Here is a 16637-nt window from a genome sequence, read left to right on the forward strand (position 1 = left end):
GTCGGAATGCAGAGGCGGGTCGTGAGTGCGTGTAGAGAACAGCGAGTCCAGGTTACAGCACGAGAGAGAGAGAGAGAGAGAGAGAGAGAGAGAGAGAGAGAGAGAGAGAGAGAGAGAGAGAGAGAGAGAGAGAGAGAGAGAGAGAGAGAGAGGTAAAAGCACGAGCGAAAAAAAACAACTTAAAGGCAAAAATAAATTAAATTAAATTAATAAAAAACACCACACGAGAAAAAAGTCTAAAGGGGCGCAAAGAAAAAAACAGTGCGAGCGGAAAAAATTCACATCACGAGCAAAAAAAATGAATTACAAATAAAATAATACAAATAAAATAATTACCGCACGAGAAAAATGTTTAAAGGTGAAACAAAGAAAAAGCATAAAGCGCGACGAAATAAATAACACTGGCACAAAAACTCTTAGAACACGAGCAAAAAAGTTTAAAGACCAAGAAATAAATAAAAACAAAAAACGAATGAATGAAAAACATATATATCAGGAGAAAGAAAAGCTTTAAAGCCAAAATAAACAAAACTTAAAACAACAAGAGCAAAAGAAAATATTTTTTTAATACAGCACAAGAAAAAATAAATAGGGAGAAAGTCCATGACAAAAGTTTTTGTTGTTTTTCTTTTCACTAAAATAATCGGGTAAATAGAGAAAGATCAAAGTCAGACGTGCGCTTTGTTTCAACATAGACATCAGTGCGATAGAACTCCGGACCAGTCTGTAACTTTAAAGTACTGGTCTTGTAAAAAAAAAAATGACCAAAAAAATAAAAAGAAAAAGACAGCTTTTCTATTTCCAAACTGTCATCCCCCAAAAACAACAGGGGGGGTGAAAATCAGTTTATTTCATCGCCACATGAGGACCGATTCAATTTGATCTAATCTTACTGCAAACATCCTGATTCTCCTGAAAATATTAACATATATTGCTCTTTTTTGAAAATCTGCCATTAAGCAGTGTTTATTTCCTGAGAGGATCAGCATGCAGTGTAAACCTGCTGTACGCTCTGATCGTGCTGCTCTGCAGTCGTTCCTGGAAAAGCAGAAAATCATCCTGACCTGGAACAGAGCCGACCCGGGTGAACAGACCAGGAGCAGCACATGCTCCTTCACACTTGAACTTGACCTTTGACCCCCTCTGCCTCAGTGTGGCTGCTCACCAGACCACAGAGTCAGGAGGGAACAAAGAACATTAGAGAGACGGCAGAACCCGTCTCGTGCTCGTTGGGTGTTCTGCGGCGAGTCGTTAATATCCCTCGGTTCTGTTTGGCCGGAGAATTAAAGACCCGTTTCCTCCACAACGCTCCGGGTGAAAACACTTGTTCACTTCTGCTATAAACACTGAACGTGTTGAAGGCAGGAACTCTGAAAAACAGGAAGTCCTCATGTTGGTCCACCAGCTGGTTCTGCTGGTTCTAAGGAAAATACACTGACAATGAGAACAATGGAGAACATGGAGGACAATACATTCTGAACATTAACAACGGAGAACCCGGAGAACGATACATTCTGAACATTAACAACGGAGAACCCGGAGAACGATACATTCTGAACATTAACAACAGAGAACCCGGAGAACGATGCACTGTAAGCATCAGGAGAATTAGTGGATTTCTGGAGCCGCTGATGGTGTCTGCAATCTGAAACCAGACTTCATGAGAACTTATTTCGGATGAAATAATTTGCTATCCTCACACAGGTTATGTCACTGCAGAGCCCCCTTGTGGCAGAAACGGTCACTGAAGAATCCTCGATGCTGATTGGCTGAATGCCTGTTGCTATGCCAGGACCTCGTCACTGATTGGCTGCCTGCAGCGCAGTTCAGCAGAAACCCTTATTTTTAATAGATGTTTTGATTTTTAGAATAAAAATCCAGAACAATGTGCGTTATTGGGGGCCACCGCCACCGATTCACACTGGAGCCGTTCCTCCAGACACCACAGAAGAAGAAGACCAGACACATGGCATTGTGGTCAACCCATTTATTATAAAAAAAACATCGTGTGGACGTCGTTTCTGGCGTCCGGTGACAGAAAACTGTGCAATTCTTTCTCAGTCAGGACTCAGAGCAGCACAGGACTAAAAAACTGTAAAAAAACAACAAAACATAAAGATCAACGTGAAAAAACGTGAGTCAGAGTCTTCTGATTGGATCAAGAACAAAGGGGGTGGAGTCACAGCTGATGTGCTTCTGAAGGTTCTCCTTTGGAGGCTGCAGGAGGCGCAAGGCAAGGAGGTGAGGAGAGGAGGAGGGGGGGACGGAGGAGGGGGGAGGGGCAGGAGGAGGACGGAGGAGGGGGGAGGGCAGGACGAGGGGTGGGATTAGCAGCAGGAGGAGGAGGAGCATGTCTGATCACACTGAAAGCAACAGGAAGCCTGAGGAGTTCCATTCAGCACTTTAGCCTGATAGCCTGTTAGCTCGTTAGCCTGCTAGCTCGTTAGCCTGCTAGCTCGTGTGTTTTGTGCTTCACGACTGGCAGAAAAACAGGAAGTGAGGTTTTATTGCTCGGCGTGACGCTTGTGGAGCAGTGGGCGGGGCCGCCTCATGCTGAAGGGGGCGGGGCCGCGTCGTGCGGTGGAGCAGTGGGCGGGGCCGTCGCCTCACGCAGACGGGGACGGGGTGTCGGGGTCCGGCTCATAGTGGTACGTGGCCTGAGGCTGGCTGCTGAGGGCGGGGCCGTCTTGGGCCGGCCCCCCGCCGGGCGCCGGGCCCCCGCCGGGGTCCAGCTCGTCCACCTGCGGCCCCGGCGGCCGCAGGACCACCAGCTGGTCCTGGGGGATGTCGGCCGCCGCCGCCGCCAGGTTGGTGCTGGACTTGGACTTGACGCACTGGAAGTCCACGTGGCGGCTCTTCCCCTCCTCCTTCTCCCACGACATCCGGATGAACGGACGCTGCACGTAGTTGTAGATGACCTCCGGGCGACCCCCGGGCCGCCGCTTCACCTTCTCCTTATAGGTGGGATAGCCTGCCGGGGGCGGGGCAAAGACAGGAAGTGAGGACAGGAGCGGCTTCAAAGGTCCAGTTACACTTCATCCACGCTAAAAGGCTAACATGCTTATAGCGTCATCTGCTAACAGACTAACATGCTAGCAGCTTGATAGGCTAGCAGGCTAACAGCGTGATATGCTGACAGGCTACCAGGCTAGCAGATTGATATGCTAACAGGTTAACAGTCTAACAGGCTAACAGCATGACATGCTAACAGGCTAACAGCCTGACATGCTAACAGGCTAACAGCCTGACATGCTAACAGGCTAACAGCCCGACATGGTAACAGGCTAACAGCCCGACATGCTAACAGAGCTGCAGACCCTCATGACCTCGTCTACAGAGTGAGAGCACTGACCTTCGATCCCGAGGCGGATCTTCTTCAGACCCCGGTCCTTCAGCACAGACTTGGCCACGTCTCGGTTCTCGATGTACTTGAAGAAGCGGTAGAGCTTGGTGCTGTAGATGACTGCAGGACAGGAGACAGGAAGCAGCGGTCAGGAAGAGTTCCTCCGTTCTGCTCCCCCCCGGCTATGTTCCAGGTCAGTGGGTTCTCCAGACTCACTCTGAGAGTACTCCTCCCCCATCTGAGGCGGGTACTCCTCGTCCCAGTCCACCACGTCGTCGTCCGTCAGCACCACCACGTGACACTCGCGCTCGCCGCTCTGGGCGCTCGCCACCATCAGGGGGAGCACCATCTCCTCCAGGTAGCTCTCGAACTGACACCGGGCGCCGTCATTCGACAGCTCGTGCATCAGGGCGCCTGGAGGACGGACGGACACACAGACGCACAGACACACACACACAATGTGAGCTTCATTAAAGATACAGAATGCTGTAATACCAGAGTTCACCACCAGGTGATGCAGACAGTCACTACACAACACTCCAAAAGGAGGAGGAGGTGTGTGTAAGTTTCTCTCAGAGTGTGTACGTTTTTCTGTGTCTACCTGTGTGTGTGTGTGTGTGTGTGTGTGTGTGTGTGTGTGTGTCCATGAATGCAGTTACAGTCCCTGCTCTCTGAGCTCTGGAGATAATCTGATTCTGAGGCTCTGTTCTGGACCGAAGGTTCTAAATATCGCCGTGCTGCTTGTTCAGCTCACAGAAGATTTAGCGTCTTTAAATAGCGTCTTTCTCAGACACCAACACGCTGGACACACTCTGGACACACCCTGGACACACTGAGAAAACGAACAACACCTGGATGAGGGAGAACTGATGCTAAACATGTAGCCGCCAGTTAAACATGTAGCCATAAGCTAATGCTAAACATGTAGCCACCAGCTAATGCTAAACATGTAGCCACCAGTTAATGCTAAACATGTAGCCACCAGCTAATGCTAAACATGTAGCCACCAGTTAATGCTAAACATGTAGCCACCAGCTAATGCTAAACATGTAGCCACCAGTTAATGCTAAACATGCAGCCACCAGCTAATGCATTTAGCCATAAGCTAATGTTACACACGTAGCCACCAGTTAATGCTAAACATGTAGCCACCAGCTAATGTTAAACATGTAGCCAGCAGTTAAACATGTAGCCACCAGCTAATGCATTTAGCCATAAGCTAATGTTACACATGTATCCACCAGTTAATGCTAAACATGTAGCCACCAGCTAATGTTAAACATGTAGCCACCAGCTAAACATGTAGCCACCAGTTAATGCTAAACATGTAGCCACCAGCTAATGTTAAACATGTAGCCAGCAGTTAAACATGTAGCCACCAGCTAATGTTAAACATGTAGCCACCAGTTAATGCTAAACATGTAGCCACCAGCTAATGTTAAACATGTAGCCAGCAGTTAAACATGTAGCCACCAGCTAATGTTAAACATGTAGCCACCAGCTAATGTTAAACATGTAGCCAGCAGTTAAACATGTAGCCACCAGCTAATGCTAAACATGTAGCCACCAGTTAATGCTAAACATGTAGCCACCAGCTAATGTTAAACATGTAGCCAGCAGTTAAACATGTAGCCACCAGCTAATGTTAAACATGTAGCCAGCAGTTAAACATGTAGCCACCAGCTAATGTTAAACATGTAGCCACCAGCTAATGTTAAACATGTAGCCAGCAGTTAAACATGTAGCCACCAGCTAATGCTAAACATGTAGCCACCAGCTAATGCTAAACATGTAGCCACCGGCTAATGTTAAACATGTAGCCAGCAGTTAAACATGTAGCCACCAGCTAATGTTAAACATGTAGCCACCAGTTAATGCTAAACATGTAGCCACCAGCTAATGTTAAACATGTAGCCAGCAGTTAAACATGTAGCCACCAGCTAAACATGTAGCCACCAGTTAATGCTAAACATGTAGCCAGCAGTTAAACATGTAGCCACCAGCTAATGCTAAACATGTAGCCACCAGTTAATGCTAAACATGTAGCCACCAGCTAATGCTAAACATGTAGCCACCAGCTAATGCTAAACATGTAGCCACCAGTTAATGCTAAACATGTAGCCACCAGTAAAACATGTGGCCACCAGCTAATGCTAAACATGTAGCCAGCAGCTAAACATGTAGCCATAAGCTCATGCTAAACATGTAGCCATAAGCTAATGCTAAACATATAGCCACAAGCTAATGCTAAACCTGTTGCCACCAGGTAATGCATTTAGCCATAAGCTAATGTTAAACATATAGCCAGCAGGTAAACATGTAGCCACCAGCTAATGCTAAACATGTAGCCACCAGCTAAACATGTAGCCACTAGCTAGGGATGTCCCGATCAGGTTTTTTTGCCTCCGAGTCCGAGTCCTATCATTTTGAGTATCTGCCGATTCCGAGTCCCGATCCGATTCTTTTCTAATATAGTAAAATATGTACATTATTGATAAAAAAAAGCTAAAAAAAACTTATGAAAAGTTCTCCTTTTTTATTTTCTTAACATCATTTCAAAACAACACCTAGAACTGTGCATTTCTGTGACTAAAAATAACAATCAGAAAATAAAGACATTTTCTCTGTAATTACATGTTTCTGTAGTGCGGAAAACCTAAACACATCTCATTTAACCCATTAAAGCCGGGCACGCATGAAGCACGCTTCAGTGAGCAGCAGTGGCCACAAACGTTCAACACAGAGTTAGGAGGCAGAGCAGCAACACGATCTGGACCTGGAAACAGGATCAGTCATGCATGTGCGCCAGTTTGATGCATTTCATTGCCCAAGAAACAGCTGATTAGCGCAAAGAAGAAGAAAAAAAGACCGGGCGTCAATGGTAGAACTGTGCAACAGCGCTTCCGGGTTTAATGATAGAATTGCGCAACAACGCCACTATCGTAAATGCGTCCCGGCTTCAATGGGTTAAAAGGAAATTAAAGAAAAAAATAAACATATGTATCCAAACGAGTCCAAATCGGGAGGACACTTCCGATCCCGAGCGAGTCTGTAATCACGTGATCAGGGCCGATGTCCGATCACGTGATCGAATCAGGACATCCCTACCGCTAGCTAATGCTAAACATGCAGCCTCCAGGTAAACATGCAGCCTCCAGGTAAACATGCAGCCTCCAGGTAAACATGCAGCCTCCAGGTAAACATGCAGCCAGCAGTAAACTCTCAGGTAATCCTGCTGAACAGCCTGACTGAATAGAGATGATTCTGTTTGAACTGCTTGATGTGGGCCGATCAGCTGATCGGTCCTCTGAACCCGAGTCGTGACCTGGAGGCGTCAGAGCTGCTGAGTCCAGAACCGAGGCTCCGTCAGCAGCGCCGAGGCTGAGAGCTGATCATGACCTACTTAGAGCAGCAGCAGCTCCTCCTCCTCCTCCTCCTCCCACACTCTGCTGCCAAACACAAACACAGCTGATGCACATGGAGGAGAGGATGAGGAGGATGAGGAGGAGGAGGAGGAGGAAGAGTAGCTGGGAGCAGGAGACGAGAAGAGGCTGGAGCTCCTGTGAACAACGTTCTCATCACGTTATATAATCGTGTTCTGGAACCTCTTCATCATTCAACGTTAGAACATAAAACTACAAATATCAGTAGTCTTCCTCTAACACCCCCCCCCCCATACTCACTCAGGTCTCTGCACTTGATGGTGCTGTAGTTGAAGGCGATGCAGAGGTAGTCACATGCCTCCCTCAGCTCGGGGATGGAGACTCCGTCAGGACAGCGGATTACTCCACTCTTGTAGTAATCCTGCCATGAGGTGGAGAGCGGGCGCAGGCGGAGGTTCAGGCACAAGCAGCAGCGGCGGCGGCGGCAGCGGAGAGAGAACAGGACGCCATTATTACCACCGCTTCACTCAGAGAGGAGGAGGAGGGGGGGGGGGGGGGGGGGGGGGGGGGGGGGCTGAACCGGCTGTCGTCACGCTGTGACGCTGCTTCCTCAACTAAACCATCCTGGAGGTGGAGCCCCCGGAGGAGGGAGGAGGGAGTGGAGACCGTCCAGCCACTCCGGATCTGTGGTTTGGACTCGTCCAGTCTCTGGGTCTCCGTCCGACCTTCGTCCCGCTGATCAGTTCAGGAGGACTATGCCTGTCCTCAGGGTAGTTATGGATCCACTCATTGATCAAACGGCTGCTGTGAAGGTGAGACAGAACCTCTGGACGGCAAAACGTTTAGAGGTCACATAAAGGTCACCTGGAGAGGTCAGAGGTCATTTTAGGTTCTTGTGAAATTTCACCTCAAAACTTGATTTCAACAACTGCCAATGAATAGTGGATTCAAGTCTCTCCCTGTCCCAGCAGTTGACCCGTGTCTCTCCCTGTCCCAGCAGTTGACCCGTGTCTCTCCCTGTCCCAGCAGTTGACCCGTGTCTCTCCCTGTCCCAGCAGTTGACCCGTGTCTCTCCCTGTCCCAGCAGTTGACCCGTGTCTCTCCCTGTCCCAGCAGTTGACCCGTGTCTCTCCCTGTCCCAGCAGTTGACCCGTGTCTCTCCCTGTCCCAGCAGTTGACCCGTGTCTCTCCCTGTCCCAGCAGTTGACCCGTGTCTCTCCCTGTCCCAGCAGTTGACCCGTGTCTCTCGCAGGTCAGACTGTCTCCTGGTCGCTCTCGACGCTGAACGAGCTGCAGAGCGAAGGAGAAGAGGAACCGAGTCTCACCAGGATGGCTCTGAAGACGGTGGAGCTGATGCCGTCCGCCACCTCGAACTCGCCCTTCTCGTTGGGCCGGGTGAAGTTGTTTTCCCGGCCGGAGCCGAACATCCTGAAACACACACAGACGAGGCAGGTGTTCAATTCCAGGCCGAGGTCTGCGCCTCAGCTTCTAGACCAGGACCTAAAGTAAACCGAAATTTACTACGACAACCGACGTCATTCTGCCCAAGACGGGATATTCGGTGTTAAAATAAAATCTGTGTTCATGTCCCTTTAAGGCGTGACTCCGCCCACTCCTGTTTAAAATGACAGTGAGTGTCAGAGCAGACAGACGCCTGTCACACCTCTGGACAGACATGATCCCTGGACACTTAGCATGACCTCATGCTAGTTTAGCTGCTACAAGCTAACAGCCTGCAGGGCTCCAAATTAAAGGTCATCCGACCGTTGGGACAGTAAAACTCCTGATCAGCTGACTGATCAGCTGACTGATCAGCTGACTGATCAGCTGACTGCTGCTGCAGAAGCTCTTCATGCTGTTTTATTCAATAAGACCAGATCTTCTGCTGCTGTTAGTTTACATCCGAGTCCTGCTCCAGGTCTTCCTCTGGAAGGACAGGGTGGCAGAGAGACAGAGAGACAGCGCCATCTAAAGGCCTGGCAGGGAACTGCTGTCCTCAGGGTGTGTGTATATAGATATTTCCTGTAGTGTGCTGTGTGGACAGGGTCCAGGAGGAGGTCTGGGCTGGACAGGGTCTAGGAGGAGGTCTGGTCCAGGAGGAGGTCTGGGCTGGACAGGGTCTAGGAGGAGGTCTGGGCTGGACAGGGTCCAGGAGGAGGTCTGGGCTGGACAGGGTCTAGGAGGAGGTCTGGTCCAGGAGGAGGTCTGGGCTGGACAGGGTCCAGGAGGAGGTCTGGTCCAGGAGGAGGTCTGGTCCAGGAGGAGGTCTGGGCTGGACAGGGTCCAGGAGGAGGTCTGGGCTGGACAGGGTCTAGGAGGAGGTCTGGGCTGGACAGGGTCCAGGAGGAGGTCTGGGCTGGACAGGGTCCAGGAGTAGGTCTGGGCTGGACAGGGTCTAGGAGGAGGTCTGGGCTGGACAGGGTCTAGGAGGAGGTCTGGGCTGGACAGGGTCCAGGAGGAGGTCTGAGCTGGACAGGGTCCAGGAGGAGGTCTGGGCTGGACAGGGTCTAGGAGGAGGTCTGGGCTGGACAGGGTCTTGGAAAAAGTCAACTCTCAGATTTGTAGCTTAATTCAGTCAAAAGCTGTTATTAAATCTTTACTTCTTTCATTCAATATTTGTAACTAGAACTGTTTTCAGTGGAAAATATGAGACAACTGCTGCTGGATGCTGAGGGGGACGGGTGGGGACGGGTGGGGACGGGTGGGGACGGGTGGGGACGGGTGGGGACGGGTGGGGACGGGTGGGGACGGGTGGGGATCCTGATCGAGGTGAACTGCTCAATATGTCCTGATATTGATCTGGGGCCACGTGGCCCGGCTGGAGATGGAGGATCCAGACAGGAAGGAGGACGGGCAGAGCCACGTGGTTTGACACCAGCCTCTCCGGAGCGTCTCACCTCCCCAGCATGGTGTTGGGCTGCGCCGTGAAGACGGCCGGGTCCACCACGAAGCGGGTGTTGTCCACGATGAGCGTCACCCTCTCGCCGTGCCGCGGCACAACGCCGCCGCCGGCGCAGCGGGGATCCTTGCCGCTCAGCTCGTACACGTAGATCATGTCCAGGGGGCCCGGGCAGCGAGGGGCGGGGCCTGCAAACGAGGCTCCGCCCACATGGGGGTAAGGGAGCGACACCCGCGGAGGGCGGGGACTGGAGGACCTGGAGGAGGAGCCTCCGTCACCTCGTTCACGATCTGTGAGGAGGAGGAGTTAAAGAAGAGGGGGAGGAGTTAAAGAAGAGGGGGAGGAGTTAAAGAAGAGGGGGAGGAGTTAAAGAGGAGGAGTTAAAGAAGAGGGGGAGGAGATAAAGTGGAGGGGGAGGAGTTAAAGAAGAGGGGAGGAGATAAAGTGGAGGGGGAGGAGTTAAAGGGGGAGGAGCCTGACCGTGCTGCCTGGTGGGGGACGTCAGGTTCCGGATGCAGGGCGTCAGCTGTCCGTCTCGCTCGTGGGAGGAGTCTCTGGAACGGTCGCTGGAGCGCCGCCGCTGTTCCCGCCGGTGTTCCGCCGCTCCGCGCTCCCTCCCGCCCCCGAGGGGCCCGCCCAGACCCCCGGCCCCGTAAAGACTCATGGAGCCCGCCTGCTGCTGGAGGCCCAGGTCCAAACCACACTGCTCAGAGCTGGAGACACAGAGGACGGCGAGACGGGGAGACAGTCAGAAATACAGGCAGAGACAGTCGCGACCGCTGGCCCAGTCCGGGTGTTTTTTTCACTTCTACTAAAAACATGGGGACGCCGTACGAAGCGATCCGGCTCGGTCCGGGTCTCCAGGGAACCCTGGTGAAGTGGATCACTCAGTATCCGAGACATGAAGGTCTGGGGTTCAAGTCCTGGGCTCCACTGGACTCAGGCATAGAGGCAGAAAACTGCTAAAATCATATCAATCTGTTCTGAACTGCAGTTAAAACTTCATGATGCTTCATCAGATCTAGTTTCTGTTTGAAGCTTCCTGAGCCGCATTAAAGGTTCTTTATGAATCCAGATCTGCTGGACTCGAGGAAAATCTCTGAAACGGTTCTAAAGGCTGCAGAATCCTGGTCTGGAGGTTTTTACTGAAATGGACTGAAAAGAAAAAAGATCCGGAGAGGACGGAGACAAAGCGTCTCAGCAGACGGTTAGTGCTCTAAAGACTGGAGCTTCTTCTTACAAATAAATTAAATGATTTAAAAGAAAAAATGAATCCTTCGAGCAGAGAACCACGGAAGAACTTCAGGTTCCGTCTGAACAACAAAAACCTTTGTGTCTGAAACCGCAGCAGACCGGGAGGTGTCCTTGAAGGACGGGGTCACCACACACACACACACACACACACACACACACACACACACACACACACACACACACACACACACACACACACACACACACACACACACACACACACACACACTTCACGTCCAACAGGGTTTTAATTCTGAGCAATAAAGGGATGACAGAATAAAAAGTGAAGGTGTTTGTAGAGCTGGACCGGCAGCTGGACAGGACCGGCAGCTGGACCGGCAGCTGGACCGGCAGCTGGACAGGACCGGCAGCTGGACCGGACCGGCAGCTGGACCGGACCGGCAGCCAGTCCATCAGCCGGTCCAGGACGGGGCAGACAAAGGACCTGAGAGTTCAGCATCTCATCTTTCACGTGGCGGTGCAGATCTCCGGCAGGCAGGCAGGATTTCCAGTTTCCTGTTACCGGGCATCAGCCCCCCCCCCCGGGGGGGGGGGGGGTGAAGCCGGGACGGGCTTAACGGGATGAAACAAAGGCGGTGGTCCGGAGCTCCGGAGCGGCAGCAGCCCTGCAGTCTGTCGGTCTATTAAAAGCCCCGCTGAGGGTCCGATGCATTATTCAGGGTCTGCTGGGGGGGGGGGGGGGGGGGGGGGGGGGGGCTGCACCAGCAGCACCAAGGACAAAGGACGCTGCAGACCGAGAGCACGAGGGGTCTGACTCCGTGCTGCTGCAGGCTGACCCGGGACAGCAGGCAGGATCCGGGACCGGGACCTGGACCAGGACCAGGACCGGGTCCGGGTCGCTCAGGTTGAGAGCATGTGCAGGGGGGGTGGGGGGTGGGGGGCGGCTTACCGCTCCGTGTCGGACGGCCAGGTGAAGACGAAGCAGCAGGGCGCGAGCTGCGGGAGCACCGCCGCGCAGAAGCCTCCCGGGGCGGGCTTCCCGGCTTCAGCATCCCCGGTCATCACCCGCTGCCTGCGGCCGCATCGTCCGGCAGAAACACGCTGACATCCGGGACCGGGACCGGGACCGGAGCAGAGACACGGGGACACCGTCTCCGCTTCAGACTCCGCCGGAGACAAACTGTGAATGGACGATCCGCGCTGCGTTCACGGCCGCTCCGAAACCGCACCCTCCACACCGAACACCGGCTCCGGCGGGACTGCCTCCCCGCCACTGCCACTGAGGGAGCGGGGAATCGGGGGCACCGGAGATACCGGAGGGGGTGGGTAAAGAGAGGGGGCACCAGGCACCAGGTACACTGGAGGAAAAATAAAAACTCCCCGGAAACGGTCCGGCTCTGCCGAGAGAAAGTGAATGACGCTGCGCTGCGTTCACGGCCGCTCGGAAAAAGCGCCACTTCCACATCTGACGCTGCGCTGCAGACACGAGGCTCGAGGACCAATAGCGGCCGTGAGGGGGTTCGGCCCGACGGACCCTGTACCGGGTCCCAAATCTGTCTGCTCCACTTCAACATGTGTAAAAAGTGACTAAAATGCTGTGAGGATGATTTCTTTCAACTGTGTCTCAAACAAAAAGCCTTAATCTCACTGACCGAACGCTCCAGCTGCACTTTGGCGACGGAGTGTTTGTTTTATAACAACTTTAAAATCCGTATGCAACAACTCGACACATCCCCCTCACCTGCACCTGCCGACACAAAACGCTACAGAACGCACGGTCCGTCTGCTCCATCCCAACATATTTGGTATCATATGAAACTAGAAAAGCTGCTCTTTAAAGCGATACTTCAACATTTTGGCAAATTGGCCCATTTAGCACAATTCCTTAGTCATTTCAAACAGCATACTTACTGTTTTTGTGAGGGCGAGCTGTTGTTTATACAGAGGTGAGTCGGGGAAGGTTTTCGGGACGACACAATGGAGGTGAACGGTATTTTTTTCCCCCCTCGTCAAACTCATCAAATACACAATCCAACAACCCCAAAACACTTTGGTGGACACGTTATAATCCGCACATTCACTACGCTGTGGAATATTAATGCAAATTTACGAGATTCTAGGCCTGGGCGATTATATGATCGTGATTGGTGATCGCGATTAATTTCCAGTCAATCATGGTGATCAGCTGAGAGCACATTTACTTGATCAGACATGGTAGAAATGTGCGTAACACAGCCAATCACAGTCGACTTTTTCCTGCTGAACTCCCACCTGTAAGTTGTCTGAGAAGTAAACAGAGATGGAGCTGAACGTGGAGCCGAGGGCAGCGAAACAGAGGAAGGCAGCCATGGCTCGGCGTTATGCTCTGAAGATGAGGCTGCTGTTGACAGGAAAGGCTGCTCCACCCGCACCGCTGCTAGCACACCGATCCGCAAGGAATCTGGTCTTTTGAGTCCAGGAACTACTTGTGATACAGTTTAACTAACGATCGTTCAGTTCTTCTCTTTTACTGAAAATGACAGTGCATCGCATCATTGAACATATCATCACTTCTTGCCGCTAAAACTCTTCTTCTAACAACATACAGAGAGAGCCTGCAGCGGCTGCGGTGCCGTTCTTCCTCTGTGGTGTCTGTGTAAAACAAGGTTGAACATGCAAACAGCACACCTAGTGGCAGGAAGTGCAAATGCAGTCATGGCGTCGCCTGTGGCCGTGGGTTGAATGGGGATCTGCCTGGGGTTACTCCAAATGTTTCAGAAACCAGAATGTTTATCTTAACACGAATATTGACTGCACATCGAATATTGACTCCAGTGTCGTCTTTTCAGGCCACTGCACCATACGAGCAACATTCTAAGAGGAGAAAAACGATTACTTTTGTCTATTTTTTTTGTATTATTGTAGTTTTGTACTGTTACATTTTAAGTCTAATCTGTCTAATCTAGATTCTTTAAATTTTGTACATTTGGTGCAAGTATTAATGATGGCAGCAGCATATTTAGCATCAGAACTTGAAAATAATGTTTGTTCTAAAGCACCTTCATTATCCCCAGGAGCTTTCTTTAGTTTTTTAGAAACAACTAAACAACTTCTTCTCAAAAACAGTCAGAAAGGAATAAAATGAATGGACAGCACAGAAAGAATCTTGCCTGGTAACCCAGCCCCGCCCACTCCTCATCCACTGGATTCTGGAGCTGGTCTCAGTCTGGTCGGAGCCCATAGAGGGGATTTCACTCGGTCTGAAACGGCTGAGCCAATCAGCGTTGCCGCTTTTTGTTTTCAAATTTTTTTGGTGAATTCCGGTGGCTAAACCGGAAGTGACGCTATCGCTGCTGACGGACTTTAACTTTAACCATCGTCTGAAAGCTGCAGTCAGTAAAGTTACAGCCGAAATACCAAGAATTACAACAATCAAGCAAGAGCCAGAGTCTGGCCTGGAGAGGGTCTGACAGGAAAAGACGTTTCCACGCGTCTTTGTGTGTAGAGAAGCTAGAACTAAAGAGCTAATGCTAACCCTGAGAGAAGCTAATGCATTTTGATGACGTATTTGTTTTGAAGCGCCGATTGGCTGAAGTACCTGTCAGTCAGAGGAGGAACCGACGCCCCCTGCAGGAAGTTTCTATGAGCTCCTATCCAGACTGAGCCCAACTCCAAAATCCAAACGTGGATGAGGAGTGGGCGGGGCTGGTTCACAAGGCTAGAAAGAATCAGAGTAGAAAGCTAAGCTGAACGAACCACCAGGGGGCGCCCTGCCTTCAGCCACAAACACTGAAGCAACAAGGAAAATAACCGAGTTCTTTTTTTTTTTTTTTAACAGCTGACATGTTATTAATGATAAACATCAAGAAAACAAAACAAAACAAAACAAAACAATTCAGTGACATTATCCAGAGAATTTAACCCTGAAAGGTACAACATGTGGCCCGCGGGCCAAACCCGGGACTTTACAGGGCCCGATCCAGGACAAGGGATGAACGGCAGAGTCTAGAACCGCAAAGGAGGCAATAAACGCCATTTGATAGAAGAATCAGGTTCCTCAAGCCATTCATCCCCATTAAGTTACTGAGATCAATCATCAATAAACAGGATAAATCCTCCAATTTCTTTTTAATCATTTATTGTGAAGGAAAAGCGTCCTGCTGATGAACAGCGAACATTTCCACTGTCTGTGCTTCTTCTGGGACGATCCTGATATTACTTCACTGCTTTGAGACCTAGAGTCTCAGGATGTCCTGGAAGGACATTAATCCCCCCACTGTCCTCCATGTCCACTGTCCCTGCCCGCTCTGGCAGCAGGGAGGCCTGACCTCTTTCACATGGCCCGGTCCAGATGGAGGGGTCAGAGGTCATCGCTTCAGGTCAAGTCTTAGAGAATAGCGGTCAGGATTAACCAGGAGGACATCTGTCAGCATCCACAGGTCCAGGACCGATCTGGAGCCACTGGACCGCGGCTTGGACACCGGTTCTGGGAGATTTACATTAATCTCAAAGTTCAGAGGAAAACAAGAAGAAGCGGCTCCTTCATTTCTGACAACGTGTTTGATCTTATTGAAATTCTGCCTGTTAAACCCGCCGCGACCGCAGTTATAAACCTGGACCATCTGTGTGACATTTAGAGAGAATTATAAGATATTTAGATGAGGAATGACTTCCACGTTTGAATCGCGGGACAGAAGAAATGTTTTAGAGTTTCTTGAAGGCAGAATTCACTCAAACGGTCACATCCTCAGAATCTTCAGAGTACATTTAGTGCAGCCGAGGCGTCCATAAAACCAGCCGTTTCACAGGACTGAGATTAACCCTCAGTTAGTTTCTGTTAATTAAACATAAAACACATCGGGGAGACACTGAATATCTGATTTTAAACAGATTTGAACAGCTTTTTGGAGCCTTTAAACGAATTTCAGGTTTGTTGCTCTCGGAGTTAGCCGCTAGCCGCTAAGCTAACCCTCCACAGACACAAAGAAACTACTGATTAAAACGACTTTTTCCGACCTGTCCGCGTTCCATTCCGGCTCCAGGGCTCATCCGGCTGCCGGCGGCAGCAGCCTGAACATCCAGCACCGGGCTCAAAGGCCGAGAAAAGCGAGTTCTGCTGCCGGTGAATCCGCGGCTCCGTTTGTTTTGGTCTGACGAACGAGATCTCGTCCGGAAGTCTCGCGAGAAGAGCGCGATCCCGCCGCAGCCGCGCGTGTCAATAAACACACAAAAAACACACAATTAATCAGTAAAAACGCGTTTTAAAGACCAAATCTCAGAACACAATAATATTAAGCGTACAAGACAAGAAAACTAATGTCCAAAACAAGTTTATTTTCATCATTTCACTTAAAAATCACTTATAAAAATAGACTTTTCTTCTCTAAACTGCTCCAGTGTTCAGCAGACTGAGTCCTCCAGATTCTGACTTTACAGTCAAACGTCAAGTAAAATGATGAGTCAGTAGACCAACAAACAAGAAATAAATTAAGCATCTAAGACACTTAAATGCTTCCTTTAATACATTTAAAGACACTGAATGATTCTGCCTGTTTATCAGGGGGTCGTTAAAATGTTCACAAACAAGACGAAATCTGCCGGTCCAGCTCCAGGCTGTGGATTAAACAGAACTCCACCTGTCAGATCAAAGCGCATCAATAATATAAAGTCGGCCTCATGAAGGCACCGTCTCTTAAATATTAATACATTCAAATAAATAAAGTAAAACTGGGGTCAATAACATGAGACAGGGAGAGACTGAAGGCAGGTCAGGACCGTCTGGACTGCAGCAGCTGGTCCAGGAGGTTCAGGGCCTGCT

General features: G+C 50.4%; 1 protein-coding gene across 3 annotated transcripts; it reads right to left on the minus strand.

Moving 5' to 3' along the window:
• Positions 1-1978: 1978 nt before the first annotated feature.
• LOC115391850 (BTB/POZ domain-containing protein 10-like) lies at positions 1979-15981 on the minus strand. 3 transcript variants are annotated; one of them, XM_030096245.1, is made up of 9 exons: positions 11790-11955; positions 10106-10338; positions 9753-9915; positions 9624-9722; positions 8052-8154; positions 7027-7147; positions 3560-3757; positions 3353-3463; positions 1979-2971 (listed from the first exon to the last, which is right to left on the minus strand). In XM_030096245.1, exons 1-9 carry the CDS (start codon positions 11900-11902, stop codon positions 2607-2609), a joined length of 1506 nt encoding a protein of 501 aa, XP_029952105.1. In that variant the 5' UTR covers positions 11903-11955; the 3' UTR covers positions 1979-2606. The 3 variants fall into 3 exon arrangements, with proteins under 3 accessions (XP_029952105.1, XP_029952106.1, XP_029952104.1); XM_030096246.1 differs by lacking the exon at positions 11790-11955 and adding an exon at positions 15836-15981 and having other exon boundaries at positions 9624-9915; XM_030096244.1 differs by having other exon boundaries at positions 9624-9915.
• Between the last annotated feature and the right edge of the window lie 656 nt (positions 15982-16637).

This window comes from Salarias fasciatus, chromosome 7, assembly GCF_902148845.1.
Source record: "Salarias fasciatus chromosome 7, fSalaFa1.1, whole genome shotgun sequence".
Lineage (NCBI taxonomy): Eukaryota > Metazoa > Chordata > Actinopteri > Blenniiformes > Blenniidae > Salarias > Salarias fasciatus.